General features: G+C 45.5%; 1 protein-coding gene across 4 annotated transcripts in view; it reads left to right on the top strand.

The window, feature by feature from the left end:
- Positions 1–13485, top strand: part of DPF3 (double PHD fingers 3) — a 261509-nt gene that overhangs the window by 96116 nt on the left and 151908 nt on the right. For all 4 annotated transcript variants that reach the window (XR_005018713.1, XR_005018712.1, XM_036842792.1 and 1 more), the window contains exon 2: positions 11071–11231. Coding sequence is in view for 2 of the 4 variants with exons in the window: in XM_036842792.1 (XP_036698687.1) it covers positions 11071–11231 (161 nt within the window). In the remaining 2 variants the exon portion in view is untranslated. The remainder of the gene's footprint in view (positions 1–11070; positions 11232–13485) is intronic.

Below are 13485 nucleotides of genomic sequence, written 5' to 3'. Positions count from 1 at the left end.
CAGTGCGTCCCCACCCGCATGCTGCTCCTGCCTCTGCCACTACCGGTGGGCTTGGGGCTCTGGAAGAGGACGTGGATCAGCTCTCTGAGAACGTACATGCAGAGGAGGTTAATTCAGAGAGAGGCCCTTTCAGGGAACTGGAGTAAGTTACTCTGGGGACCACTTCTGGCCACCACTAGTTTATGGTGCCAGAATCAGTCCTGGAAAGTCCTTTTTGGGCATAGAAAGGAGTGGCGGATACCATGAAGCATTTATCCACTTGGTCCCACTTCTCTCCAGGCTTTGGGTTGTATAGGTGGCGTTTTGGGGTCATGAGCAGGATTTGGGTATGGACAGTAGGCTTGGTCCCTCACCCACTGTCACGGGTGTGTGAGAGGATCGGAAGTGAGAAGGTGGCGGTGTGATTCTCATTGCCTGTGCTGGGAGCACGGTCCTCTCCTGAGCACTGACCTTCTTGCCCTCTGGAAGGCTGGGCTTCCATACCCTCCAAACTCTCTGCTGCAGGTTGGCTTGGATCTTTCATTTATTTGTTCAGTGTTATCTGACGAGCATTTCCTATGTGCCAAATCCTGTGTTAGGTGTAGGGGATACAGTTATCAGGGAGATAAAGGCCCTTCTCGCCCAGAGTTCACAATTTTGTTACGTAGAGATGATCAGCAGGCCAAGAGAAAGCAGAGACTTTTTTATTTTTTAAAATTTGTTTATTTATTTTATTTATTTTGACTGTGTTGGGTCTTCCCTGCTGTGTGAATGCCTTCTCTAGTTGCGGCGAGCGGGGCCACCCCTCACTGCGGCGCGTGGGCCTCTCATCATGGTGGCCTCTCTTGTTGCAGAGCACGGGCTCCAGGCACGCGGGCTTCCGTAGTTGTGGCTGCGGGCTCCAGCGCGCAGGCTCAGCAGTTGTGGCTCACGGGCTTCGTTGCTCCCCGGCATGTGGGATCCTCCTGGACCAGGGCTCAAACCCGTGTCCCCCGCATTGGCAGGCGGATTCCCAACCACTGAGCCACCAGGGAAGCCCCAGAGACTTTTTTAGAGTGGTAAATAGCATGGAAAAAATAAAATAGGATACGAGATAGTAAGGGCTAGAGCAGGAGTGGAGTAGGTTGGGCTACCCTAGATTCGGTGAGTGAAAAAAGACTTCTTTGAAGAGAAGCCAGCCATGAGAAGATCTGGGAGAAATGTATACCAGGAACAGGGAATAGCATGTGCAAAATCCTCAGATGAGATGATTTTAGTTTATTAGAGGGACAGAAAGAAGTGCAGTGAGGGTGGAGTCCAGTAGGGAAGGGGGGTAGGAGACAAGATGAAGTAGGAAAAGTGAGCACAGCCAGATAGTCTGGGGGCCTGTAGCCATGGGAAGGAGTTCAAATTATATTCTAAGTGCAGTGAAAGCCATTGGAAGGATTTAAGGAGGAGAATGTCATGATCTGATTTCCATTTTAAAAAGATCCCTTGGACTGCTGCATCGAGAATTGACTACAGAGGATGTGTTCTTTGTGGCTGTGTTTTAAATGCCAGACCAATATTCACTTTACTGGGGAGGGCAGCACTGAGGCTCTTATTTTCCAGCAGCAAAGATGGGGTCTAAGGATATGTTTGTCCAAGAATTGTCTCTAATCCATGGTCTGCTTCTCCTGGCAATCACACTCGGGGGACAGCATACCTGTGTCCAGCACATAGCTGGGATTTTAGAAAAGACATAGTCTATGAACCAGGGAAACTAAAAATACTTAATCAATGAAGTTTCTGTGATGGGTGTGTGTTTTCTTTCTAGGTATGCTTCACCCTAGATAAAGCAATTTTTTCCCCCCACTTTTGAAAGTTGGTTGCATTCTACACATTCTTTAGCCTCTGGAGGAGAGATTTATTTTGTCAAGTCTGGATGCCATTTGAAAGGCAAACCTTGGATACAAGAAAAGCTACAGTCTTCCTCCCCCCCAGAGCATCCCCCTTTTCTCACTCCCCTTCCCGCATTCTCCCATTATTTACTGGAAGGAATCACACTGCTTTTCTCCTACCTCTAGTCTCCTGTCCTTGGCTGCCCCTTGACTTCAACCCCAAGTTGCGTATGTCATCAGAACACCCAGTGGCAGCTCAGAAATCATGGCCCGGTTCAATATAAATTCCGTCTTGCTTAGGCAGCTTTGCATAATAAGTCCCTGAAAAATCTTCACCAGAGCAGATGCTGGAAAAGGGATTTATTGGGTCTAGCGGGCCTGAACGTCAGACTGAGCGGCATTTCAAGTCATGATGGGAGTTTTAGGGTTCAAATTCTTCGTTTGACTTGGCTTTTGCAAGGCGATACCCTCGTTCCCCAGGTGCCTTTCCTGTGATGTTAGGAAGGTCAGAGTCGCCTCCAGAGTGACCGCCCTAAGGAAGTCAGGATCTCCGTACGGTTGCCTTGACCAGGCCTTGTGGATGTTTTGTGAGAGGTGCGGACTTCTGTGGGACTCGTCTGCTGCAGGTGAGTGCTGCCAGGTTAATCCATGTCTGCTGCCTGAAAAAAATTTCCCACAGGAACAAAACAAGCTGAGTTAAAGTCAGTTAACCAGGCTTTCCTGCTCTGCTGTTACAACGTGGCTGAAGAGCATCACAGGGCTCTCTTGTTCTTGCCCTTGCTTTGGAGTTTGGGGGTGCTGTCCTTCAATTAGTGAGTCTCATATTTCTCAGAATCACTGGGGGAATCTGTCAAAAATCCAGATGTCTGGATCACAGGCACACCTCCAGCATCAGAATTTCACAATGCCACCCCACCCTCCTGCCCGCATTGATTCTGATACAAACCAAAGTTTGAGAACCTCTGCCCTAGATCCTTCTTCTGGAAGGTGGGGTGACGACATTCTTGATAAGCACAGAAAGGGTGTTTCCTGCATCAGCAGAAGAGGAGCAAGTCTTCCTAGGGTGATCTGATGACAGCACAGCACAATATTCAGTGAGCTTCTTACAGAGTTCACAGAAGAGGAATGTTAGTTCTGCATCTTGGCGTGAGTACTGTAGATGGAGGAATACAATCTCAAGAGCTGAAGTGACCCTTTTTAAGATGATGAAGAGAATTCAGTAGGATTTGAACTTATAGGATATCTGTTTTCAGATGCCTAATCCTGTGCTCTGGAGAAGCCACGTAACTTCAGGCTCACCTCATTATCATCTGGAGAAAGAAGGTCCTCAGCATCCCTCAACTGTGAAGCTTCCATGAGTTTGCTAAGGATGGCGTGACATTTCAAACAAGCAATCTGTATTTATCACATGCTTCTACATTCTCAGCACTGTGCTTGGTGGGGTAGCACACAAGTATATAACTCTTAGTCTCTGTCTTCAAGATGTTTATAATCTAGTTGGGTGGGGAGAGAGAAGGAGGGTGGTAGAGACTGGCCAAACATGAGTGAGACAGTTAGGGAGCTCAGAGAGGCAGAGAGCAAGAACCATTGGCAGGAATAACTGGGGAAGCTTCCTGGAAGAGGTGGGACTTCAGCCAGTCCTTGAACAGGGTAAGATCAGCCAGGCCAAGGACAGGAGGCAAGAATTCCAGACTTGGGGGGTGGGGGGGCGTCTGAGTAAAGTATTTTGTTGGGGTCCAGGGAAGACCTGTCTGCTTCATATACGCAGGAAGGTCAGATAAGGATTCATTCATTCATTCATTCATTCACTCAATCCTTCATCATCAACCCAACACAGCAAGCTCTGCTGGGCTTGGGGATAGAGCAGCAAACAAGCCAGATATGGTTTCTGTACCTGGGGCAGGCTTTAGACTCCTGAGATCATGGTGCAACATCTACTCTGCTCTCCTTGATGCCTGAGGTTGGCCTCACCACCCTGCTGCCTAATGTCTTGGGTTGGAGGTTTGTGTGGGTACCTGACAACCTCAATGATACTGTTGTGTGTATGTGTGTCACATGGAAGGCATTAGCCTGCTCAGGCAGAGGGTCAAGTCATAAAGTGGCAGAAGACACTGCTCTTTGAAGGAAGGAGAGAGGAATCACCACTGATTACAGGCATTTACCTCTGTGAGTCAGAGGTTCTATCTCATTTAATTATCTTGGAGCTGAAGTAGGAGCTATGTACCCATATTGTGGGAAGGAGAATTTAGGCTCAGGGAGAGTAAGTAACTTGCCCCAGGTTTGTGTAGCCAGTAAGCAGTGGAGCTGAACTCAGACCTGCCTAATTCCAAGTCTCTGTTCTACCTCAATACCAAGACTCTCCAAGGGCCTTAACAGCTCAGTAGAAGAATTTGGCACTATTGGGAGCCATCTTGGCTTCTGTACTGAGGCAGGCAAGATTGAAAACTGGGTTTGAGGGAGACTTCTTTTTGTCAGCTGGGTAGGAAAAGAGCTATAGTGATTGCAGTCAGGAGACTGCTGCAATAACAGGGGCCGGGTGCTGAGGACTAAGTGGAAGTGCCTGCAAACATTCTTTTAATACTTTTTTTAAAGTTGCAAGTAGATAGTCATGTAATCTAAATCACCAACCTATATGTGCAAAAAACTCAGAAGACCATGCATGCACCATATGCTTTACTGCTGTGATTGAAACTCCTACCATAAGTGAGTGGTATATGAGTTGTTGAAAGCAATTCAACAAAGAATTATTGGGCACTTACTGTGTGCTGGGCTCTGTGCTAGATGCTGGAGGTGAACCGGTAAAAAAGCCAGGTATGCAGGGCTGCTGGGTTACACTGCTCCAGTACGGTTCACACTGGAGTTTATATGAAAGGTGTGCCTGGTGTGGTTTAGTGCAAAATCTGAGTGGCTGTGTGCAGTGGCCCTGCAGATGTGGTCCCTGCCCTCATGGAGTTTGTAGTCTAGTAGGGAAGACAAATATTAAACATTGAGTTGAGGTAAAATTGACATTGTTAATAGTATTATTATTGTTGTTTTTGTTGGAAGAGGACAGAATGAGGAGGAAGGGGATTGAATCTCTCTCTTAAAATCCTCTATATCCCTTCCTATTTTATATAAGAAACACTGTCTTAGCTGGGGCTGCTATAGCAAAATAACCATAGACTGGGTGGCTTAAACAACAGACATTTATTTCTCACAATTCTGGTGGCTGGGGTGTCTGAGATCAGTGTGGCAGCATGGTCTAGGTGAGGTCTGGTAAGGGCCCTCTTCTTGGGTCGCAGGTAATTGCCTTCTTGCTATGTCCTCACATGGCAGAGAGAGAGAGACAGAGACAGAGAGGGAGGGAGAGGGAGAGAGAAAGCGATAATCCCATTGTGGGGGCTGTACTCTCATGACCTAATTACCTCCCAAAGGACCCATCTCCAAATACCATCCATTGTGGGGTTAGGGCTTCAACACGTGAATTTCAGGGGTGGGGAGATGCAACTCAGTCCATAGCAAACACTAAACTTGGTTTTCTTTCAAGGGCAGCTTTAGGAACAGTGTAACTGTGAGGAAAATGAAAAGGTTCCCCAACCTTGCCAAATATTGCCCCCTGCTTGCTAATTATTACAAAACGCGGCACAAATGTGAGATGGCTTTCCGTGCCTCAGTTAGAGTTAAACGTGTTTAAATGCAAACAGGAGGAAGTTAGCAAATTGGTGTAGATGAGTTTTAATGTGTGTGTGTGGGCCGTTGTGGAAGTTGGGCAGCTGAGTGAGACAGCAGGAAAGCCAGGTGCCCACAGAGAAGAGGGGCCGATGGGAGAAGGCAGGGCCAGCAATCTGCCACAGGCCTGAGCTCCTCTTTATCTCTGCTTATCTCTGTTTATGAGCACAAATAGCTGTGATGGGCCAAGGTCCTGTTTTTACAGCTGGAAGGGACCTGTGGCCACGGGGTGGGAAAGGAGAGAATGGGAGAGCTCCCTGAGACATGAAAGAATTCGGTGCCAGCTGGGCTGAAGGATAGGGGAGGGTCAAGGACACGGTGCTGGGAAGAGACAGAGCAGGGTTCCCTCAGGTCCCCGCTCCCACCCCTTTGGGGACTGGGGAGGGAGCAGGCTTTGGCAGGGCTTGAAGAATTCACTCTTGGACACATGTTTGAGGTAGGGCAGGACACCTGTCCTTGGGTCAGAACATGGGACCACAGGGACAATGAAGAGGGAGGGGCCCTAGGTGTCTGGGTTGGGGGTCGGAGCTGGGAGTCTGTTTAGCACAGTGGACGTGGAATCCAAGAGAACAGGCAAGGTCTCGAGGGAGGGAGGTGGAAATGTGAGGAAGAGGAGCAGGGCGTCTTGGAGAGGATATGACAGGCTCTGAAAATCACATGTGGACCCTAGTTGGCAGTCATTCTGGAGAAGTCTTATTTTTTCCACTCTGAATCCTCTTTGGTGTCTAGAATCCATTTCTCCACAGATATGCTCAAGGCGGGCCACTGGAAAGCTCTCGGAGCTAGGATGGCTCTCTCACTCCAGAAGGGATCGCTAAGGATCCCACAAAACCCCTCACAAAAGCTCCAGAACGGGGCAGCCAGTACTGCTCCGAGCAACACGCCATGAGGGGCTCCTGCTCTGGCAGAGAGCCCAGCAATTTGTCCCCCCTGCCTTTCCTGCTTCTGATTGCAGCCTTGAGTAGCCTGAAGTCAGTTGTTGATGAGACCATCATTCTACTCTGCCTTATGCCAGCTTCTTTGAGCCCAAGACATCTATCACCCTGTGGAAAATCTAGCCCCCTTGGTTTGATGTAGACAGGTGATGGCTGAGGCTGGGCCGTGCCTGTCCCAGCCTGGGGCACACTGGTCACCACTGCACAAAATGATTCATTTGCTGCCAGCCTTTCCCAGCTTCCTCTGCCCCTTGCAACTTTTTTTTTTTTTTTAATATTTATTTATTTTTTATTTTGGCTGTGCTGGGTCTTAGCTGTGGCATGCGGACTCTTAGTTGTGGCATGCATGCGGGATCTGTTCCCTGATTTGGGCCCCCTGCATTGGGAGCGAGGAGTCTTAACTGCTGGACCACTAAGGAAGTCCCTGCCCCTTGCAACTTTAATGCAAATGTCACCCCTGGGATCCTATCAATGTGGGATTTTTTAAAAAGAAATACCACATGGGGAGAGGAGAGATAAATTAGGGGTTTGGGGTTAACATGTACATACTACTATATATAAAATAGGTAAACAACAAGGACCTACTGTGTAGCACAGGGAACTATGCTCAATATCTTATAATAACCTATAATGGAAAAGAATCTGCAAAAGTATATATATATATATATGTATGTATAACTGAATCACTTTGCTGTACACTTGAAATTAACACAACATTGTAAATCAACTATACTTCAATAAAAGAAAAAAGAAATACCACATTGAAAAGGACGTTTGTCCCCTCTCCTGTTTAAATTGCTTTCCATGGGTTAGGGAGACCTGGCCATTGATTTTCTTCTAGAGAACAGAGCAAGCCCTGTGAAGCTTTTGGCTAATTAACTTTTGGAGAAGTGCAGCTTGAATTTATCAGAGGATGAAGTCTCTTTTCTCCTCACATATCTTAAAAAAGGCTTTAAACTTTTGTTTCCGAATCGCTGCCAATGCCTGGCCTGTTTAAAAGTGACTTCCCTGGAGACGATGGCAGAGGGTGATGGCTGTCACATTTTTGTAGCTTCGGTCTTTAATACAGTTGTTCCAGTCCTCAGAAAATCTCTCCTGTTTACATAAGGGAGGTATCATTCACACAAAGATTACATTTAAAAATACACATTTCCCCCCAGCATGCCTGTTACTAATAACATTGCATGTTATGAAAGTGGAAAGTATTTAAGATGAAATTAATTTTCACCCAGTGAGCCACTTTGTTTGACTTTTTCGTTCCATTCAGTATGGGGCATGGACTTGGCCAAACGCACTTCTCATTTTCAGCAAGTTCACTTTCTTGTTTCTCTTTTTGGGATTGAAGCTGTTGGAAGCGAGTTCCAGGCATATCGAGAAAAGTCTGATTTGAGATCCTATTGTAGATTTCTTTTGTACTGGCTTCCAGAAGTTTGTTTTGAAAATGGAAACCCTCTTCTCTCCAGTTGATGAGTTTTATTTATTTATTTATTTTTTGAAGCCATCTTTATTTTATTTATTTATTTATTTAACATCTTTATTGGAGTATAATTGCTTTACAATGGTGTGTTACTTTCTGCTTTATAACAAAGTGAATCAGTTATACATATACATATGTCCCCACATCTCTTCCCTCTTGCATCTCCCTCCTTCCCACCCTCCCTATCCCACCCCTCTAGGTGGTCACAAAGCACCGAGCTGATCTCCCTGTGCTATGCGGCTGCTTCCCTCTAACTATCCAGTTGATGAGTTTTAGTGTACAATTTTCTTCCTTCCTTCCCCTCCCTCCCTCCCTCCTTCCCTCCCTCCCTTCCTTCCTTCTTTCCTTCCTTCCTTCCTTCCTTCCTTCCTTCCTTCCTTCCTTCCTTCCTTCCTTCCCCTCCCTCCATCCCTCCCTCCTTTCCTTCCATGGTTTCTCTTTAAGCAGAATTTTTGGAGTTGGAATAGTTAACATCTTTTTTGGCAGTCTGTCAAAATATCCTGGGAAACCAGATAACGGCTTCTCACATCAGACGCTTCTCTGTCGTGTGTTCTCGTCAGTTCTCATGCATGTGATGTGACTGGTCTCTGTTATGTGGAGGGAAGCTGGAGCCCCCAGGACACCCTGGACAGGCTGTGTGTCACCTTGCCTGGGCTGAGCTACCCTCGACAGTTCTGTTACACTGAGCTGCATCGCCTTAGCAGAAGGAGGCATTTAAGCTGGTGGGACACAGATGCGAACGCTTCACAGGAAATGGTTCTTTATTTTTGATCAATCTCATGATCCTTGTTACATCAGCTTATGTGCAGTTCCATTTTATAGCATTTTGATGGGCTTTCATTCCCCCTCCCCAATTCATTTCCAGCTGTGTGACTATTATAATTTGATTACAGTTAGGTTTTGCAACTGCTAGACACTTTCTGAGCTGTTATGCCGTCCTTGTGAGAGGGAAGATGCCCAGAGGTAAAAAAGGAGCAAAGGGCTTTTTTTTAGGAGGCATGTCCACAGGTAGTTTCCAAAAGATGCCTCAGAAGCTTCAATGATTGTATCCTCCCAGAATAAGGAATTTGCTTTAAAATTTTTGGTAGAATCTGACCCATTGACTTTTAAAAAAGGGTAAGAAGACAAATACTGTATGATAACACTTAAATGTGGAATCTAAAAAATACAACAAACTAGTGAATATAACAAAAAAGAAGCAGACTCACAGATAAAGAGAACAAACTAGTGGTTACCAGTGGGGAGAGGGAAGGGGGAGGGGCAAAATAGGGGTAGGGGATTAAGAGGTGCAAACTATTAGATATAAAATAAGCTACAAGGATATACTGTACAATACAGGGAATATAACCAATATTTTACGATAACTATAAATGGAATATAAACTTTAAAAATTGTGACTCACTATATATTGTACACCTGTAGCTTACAAAATATTGTACATCAACTACACTTCAATAAAAAAGTGAAAAAGAGTACAGAAGAATCCATTTAAATTTTTTCTTTCTTTACTGCTCTAAATATTTTGGTTAAGAAATATATTATTTTAAACTTAGACCCCCCCCCCCCCATTTTGGCATCCTTGGATCTACATAGACCAAAAAAAAGGGACATTCATAATGTCCCTTCAGAATGAGCTACTTGAGTCTCCCTTTTGGCTCTGCAATCCCTGAGGCTCCTCCTCTTCCTGCCTTTTCCTCACTCTCCTCACTAAGAAGCTCTGCTTTACCTGGTAGACATCATGTGATTACATCTGTAATTCCTTGGGCCATTATTTTTTTAAAATTTATTTTATTTATTATTATTTATTTTTGGCTGCATTGGGTCTTTGTTGCCGCGTGGGCTTTCTCTAGTTGCAGCGAGCGGGGGCTACTCTTCGTTGCAGTGAGCGGGGGCTACTCTTCGTTGCAGTGCACGGGCTTCTCATTGCAGTGGCTTCTCTTGTTGTGGAGCATGGGCTCTAGGTGCGTGGGCTTTAGTAGTTGTGGCATGAGGGCTCAGTAGTTGTGGCTCATGGGCTCTAGAGCTCAGGCTCCGTAGTTGTGGTGAACGGGCCTAGTTGCTCCGCGGCATGTGGGATCTTCCCGGACCAGGGCTCGAACCTGTGTCCCGTGCATTGGCAGGTGGATTCTTAACCACTGCACCACCAGGGAAGCTCCCTTGGGCCATTATTAACCTCTGCCATATGCCTACCTTTTATTTGTTAGGTATTTGATCTCATTGATTATGTTTGTGTTTTAAGATTGATCAATTATAGAATGTTATATTTTTGGTTTTTGAAAAGGACATTATCTTAAAATTAGTAGCATCACCACATGTCCAAGGATACCAAAGATTCAGACACCTAAAATTTACTGTGCTTAATCAGATCACCACTTCAGCAAACCAGAAAGGTCTTTCTATTTGTGTATTAAACTCTGGGAATTGAATTATTTTGAGGTCAAAAATCAACTATTATTATTTCAAATGCTTCTTTTGTCTGTTTTCCATCAGAAAGTTATTTTTCTTTAAGTGTGTGGTTTTAAAAGATTGGTGCATGCCCTTCTTCACCTCCTTCCCCCATAATAGCTCTACTTTTACAGGATGTTTCCTCTGACCTTCTAGTCTTTTCTATGGAGTGTTTCTCTTCTATTGTAATGGAAATCTTTGTATCTATGCTGGTGGTTTGGGTTCAATCTAGAGTGCCTTTGTTGGTTACCACTGAGAAAAAAGTGTGGCTAATGGGGGATTTTAAGGGGCAGGGGGCTCTAGAAGACTGGTGTCCTAGTAGATCCCATGCAGAAGGTTGTTCTAGAGCTACCTCCATTCTGGAGTGGGACCTCATGCTTCCTAGAACAAGGAAGTGTCACTTTTACTGGTGGTTTATTCTTGGGGTCCTCATTTCTTTGTTAAAGGGGTTTCTAAGTTCCCTGGTGGATTTAGTACAGGAAATAGAACCTATTGGAGACCTGACACTGAGTTGGATTCTGCTGCTTGGTAAAGGTCTTGGTACACATTGCCTTGGTCTTCATAACCGCAAAATCTTCCCTGGGAGGTGGGTGGGTGACTTCAGTTTCCTTCTGCGTCTGTTCTGGTTTTCCCTGGCCTCATTCCTCCCCTCTCTGTCTCCCGGCAGGCTCGGGGACCAGTTCTACAAGGAGGCCATTGAGCACTGCCGGAGTTATAACTCGCGCCTGTGCGCAGAGCGCAGCGTGCGTCTCCCGTTCCTGGACTCGCAGACCGGGGTGGCCCAGAACAACTGCTACATCTGGATGGAGAAGAGGCACCGAGGCCCAGGTGAGCCATGCCACCCCTGGGACTTGCACATGTTCAGGATCCCAGCCCGGATGCAGGCCGACCAGAGATTGTCTGGGAATCCCCGCAGCTTGTGTGGGCATGGGGGTGGCGCAAGCTGTACAGGGAGCCCAGCATGCTTTCAAGAAACTCAACTGCTTCTGTAACTCCAAGGTGCTCCAAGGATGCTCCAAGGATGGTGTGGGACATTGAAGCCACATTGGCAGGGAGGGGCAGAGTGAAAGATGTCAGGATGCTTAACCCCAAAAAGGGAAGACTGAGGCCATGGCAGCCCTCTTCACCTTTTACCCTGTGTGTTGGTGTAGCTTAGTGGTTATAAGCTGGAAATCTGCAGTCAGATTTTGGTTTGACGCTGAGCTTTGTCATCAAACCTATTGCCCTCAGGTTCCTCATCTGTAAAATGGGATAATAATTGTACTACTTCAGGACTTTGTCAGGATTAAATGAAAATCTGCATAAAAAGCTCATCACCTGAATTTAGCACATAGTAAGTATGTGCTCCAAAAATGCTGGCTGTTATTGTTGATATTATTATTATTACTATTACTGTGATACTAGTCTTCTAGGCTCCAGAGAACAGAAGAAAGACCAATGGGTGGAGATCAGGGAGGCAATTATAAGAATTCAGTTTTCTGGCTCTATATGGGTATATTAAAAAAATTTGTTTTTAATTTTTAAAGTTTTTTATTTTTGGCTGTGTTTTGGGTCTTTGATGCTGTGCGCGGGCTCTCTCTAGTTGCAGCAAGTGGGGGCTACTCTTAGTTGCGGTGCATGGGCTTCTCATTGCAGTGGCCTCTCCTGCTGTGGAGCAAGGGCTCCAGGTGCGTGGGCTTTAGTAGTTGTGGCCCATGAGCTCAGTAGTTGTGGTTTGTGGGCTCTAGAGCGCAGGCGCAGTAGTTGTGGCACACAGGTTTTGTTGCTCCGAGGCATGTGGGATCTTCCCAGACCAGGGCTCAAACCCGTGTCCCCTTCATTGGCAGGTGGATTCTTAACCACTGTGCCACCAGGGAAGCCCTAAAATTTTTATTATGAAAAGTTTCAAAGCCATACAAAAGTGGAGAGAATAGTAAAATGAATTTCTACGTACTTATCACACAGCCTCAACACCCAGTGATCAACTCATAGCCAATCATTTCATTTATACTCACCTCCCACTTTCCTCCTTGAACCCAGGTTATTTTGAAGCAAATCAAGACAGCATATTATTTCATCTGTAAATTTTTCAGTATGTATCTCTAAATGGCAAGAACATAAATAAACATACCAACCATAGCTATCAAAGCTCAAAGTTTGGGCTTCCCTGGTGGCGCAGTGGTTGAGAATCTGCCTGCTAATGCAGGGGACACGGGTTCGCGCGCTGGTCTGGGAAGATCCCACATGCCGCGGAGCAACTAGGCCCATGAGCCACAGCTACTGGGCCTGCACGTCTAGAGCCTGTGCTCCGCAACAAGAGAGGCCACGATAGTGAGAGGCCTGCGCACCGCGATGAAGAGTGGCCCCCGCTTGCCGCAACTAGAGAAAGCCCTAGCACGGAAACGAAGACCCAACATAGCCATCAATCAATCAATCAATAAATCTTTAAAAAAAAAAAAAAAGCTCAAAGTTAAAAACAAGACATTAATAGCATCAAATATTTGTTCAACATTTATTTCCCCCCATAGTTGAAATCAGGATCCAAATAGGACTCCTACATTACAATTGGCTGATGTGTCTCTTAAGTCTCTTTAAATCTGTAGGTTTCTTTCTCTCTCTCTCTTTTTCTCTCGTTATTTGTGGAAGAAACTGAATTGTTTGCACTGTAGGGTTTCCCAGAGTCTGGATTTTCTCACTGCATCCCCATGGTGTTATTCCTGTGAATTGGTAAGAGCAGATTCAGGTTCAATTTTTTGGGCTAGAACACTTCCTAAGTGGTGATGTGTACATTCATCAGGAGGTTCATGGGGTCTAGATATCACTCTTTTACTGATGTTAGCAGCCCTTGATGAAAATTGCCTAGATCCTTTATTCTATAAAGAACTGCAAAATGGTGCATTCAATTCGAGGATATCATTATTTCTTCATTTATTAGCTCTACAGCATTTATAAAGAGAAATATCTCCTCATTAAAGTTTTGGTTATTGTGTGGTATAGTTCACATATGAAAGGATGGATGAATGATTTTTCCCCTTTATTTATCAGTTTTCAAAATAATGAGTTGGTTCCCTAGTATTCTCCAAAGGTGATCAATATAGTTATT

Source organism: Balaenoptera musculus, chromosome 2, assembly GCF_009873245.2.
Source record: "Balaenoptera musculus isolate JJ_BM4_2016_0621 chromosome 2, mBalMus1.pri.v3, whole genome shotgun sequence".
Classification (NCBI taxonomy): domain Eukaryota; kingdom Metazoa; phylum Chordata; class Mammalia; order Artiodactyla; family Balaenopteridae; genus Balaenoptera; species Balaenoptera musculus.
This window is presented reverse-complemented; position numbering and strand designations above follow the sequence as displayed.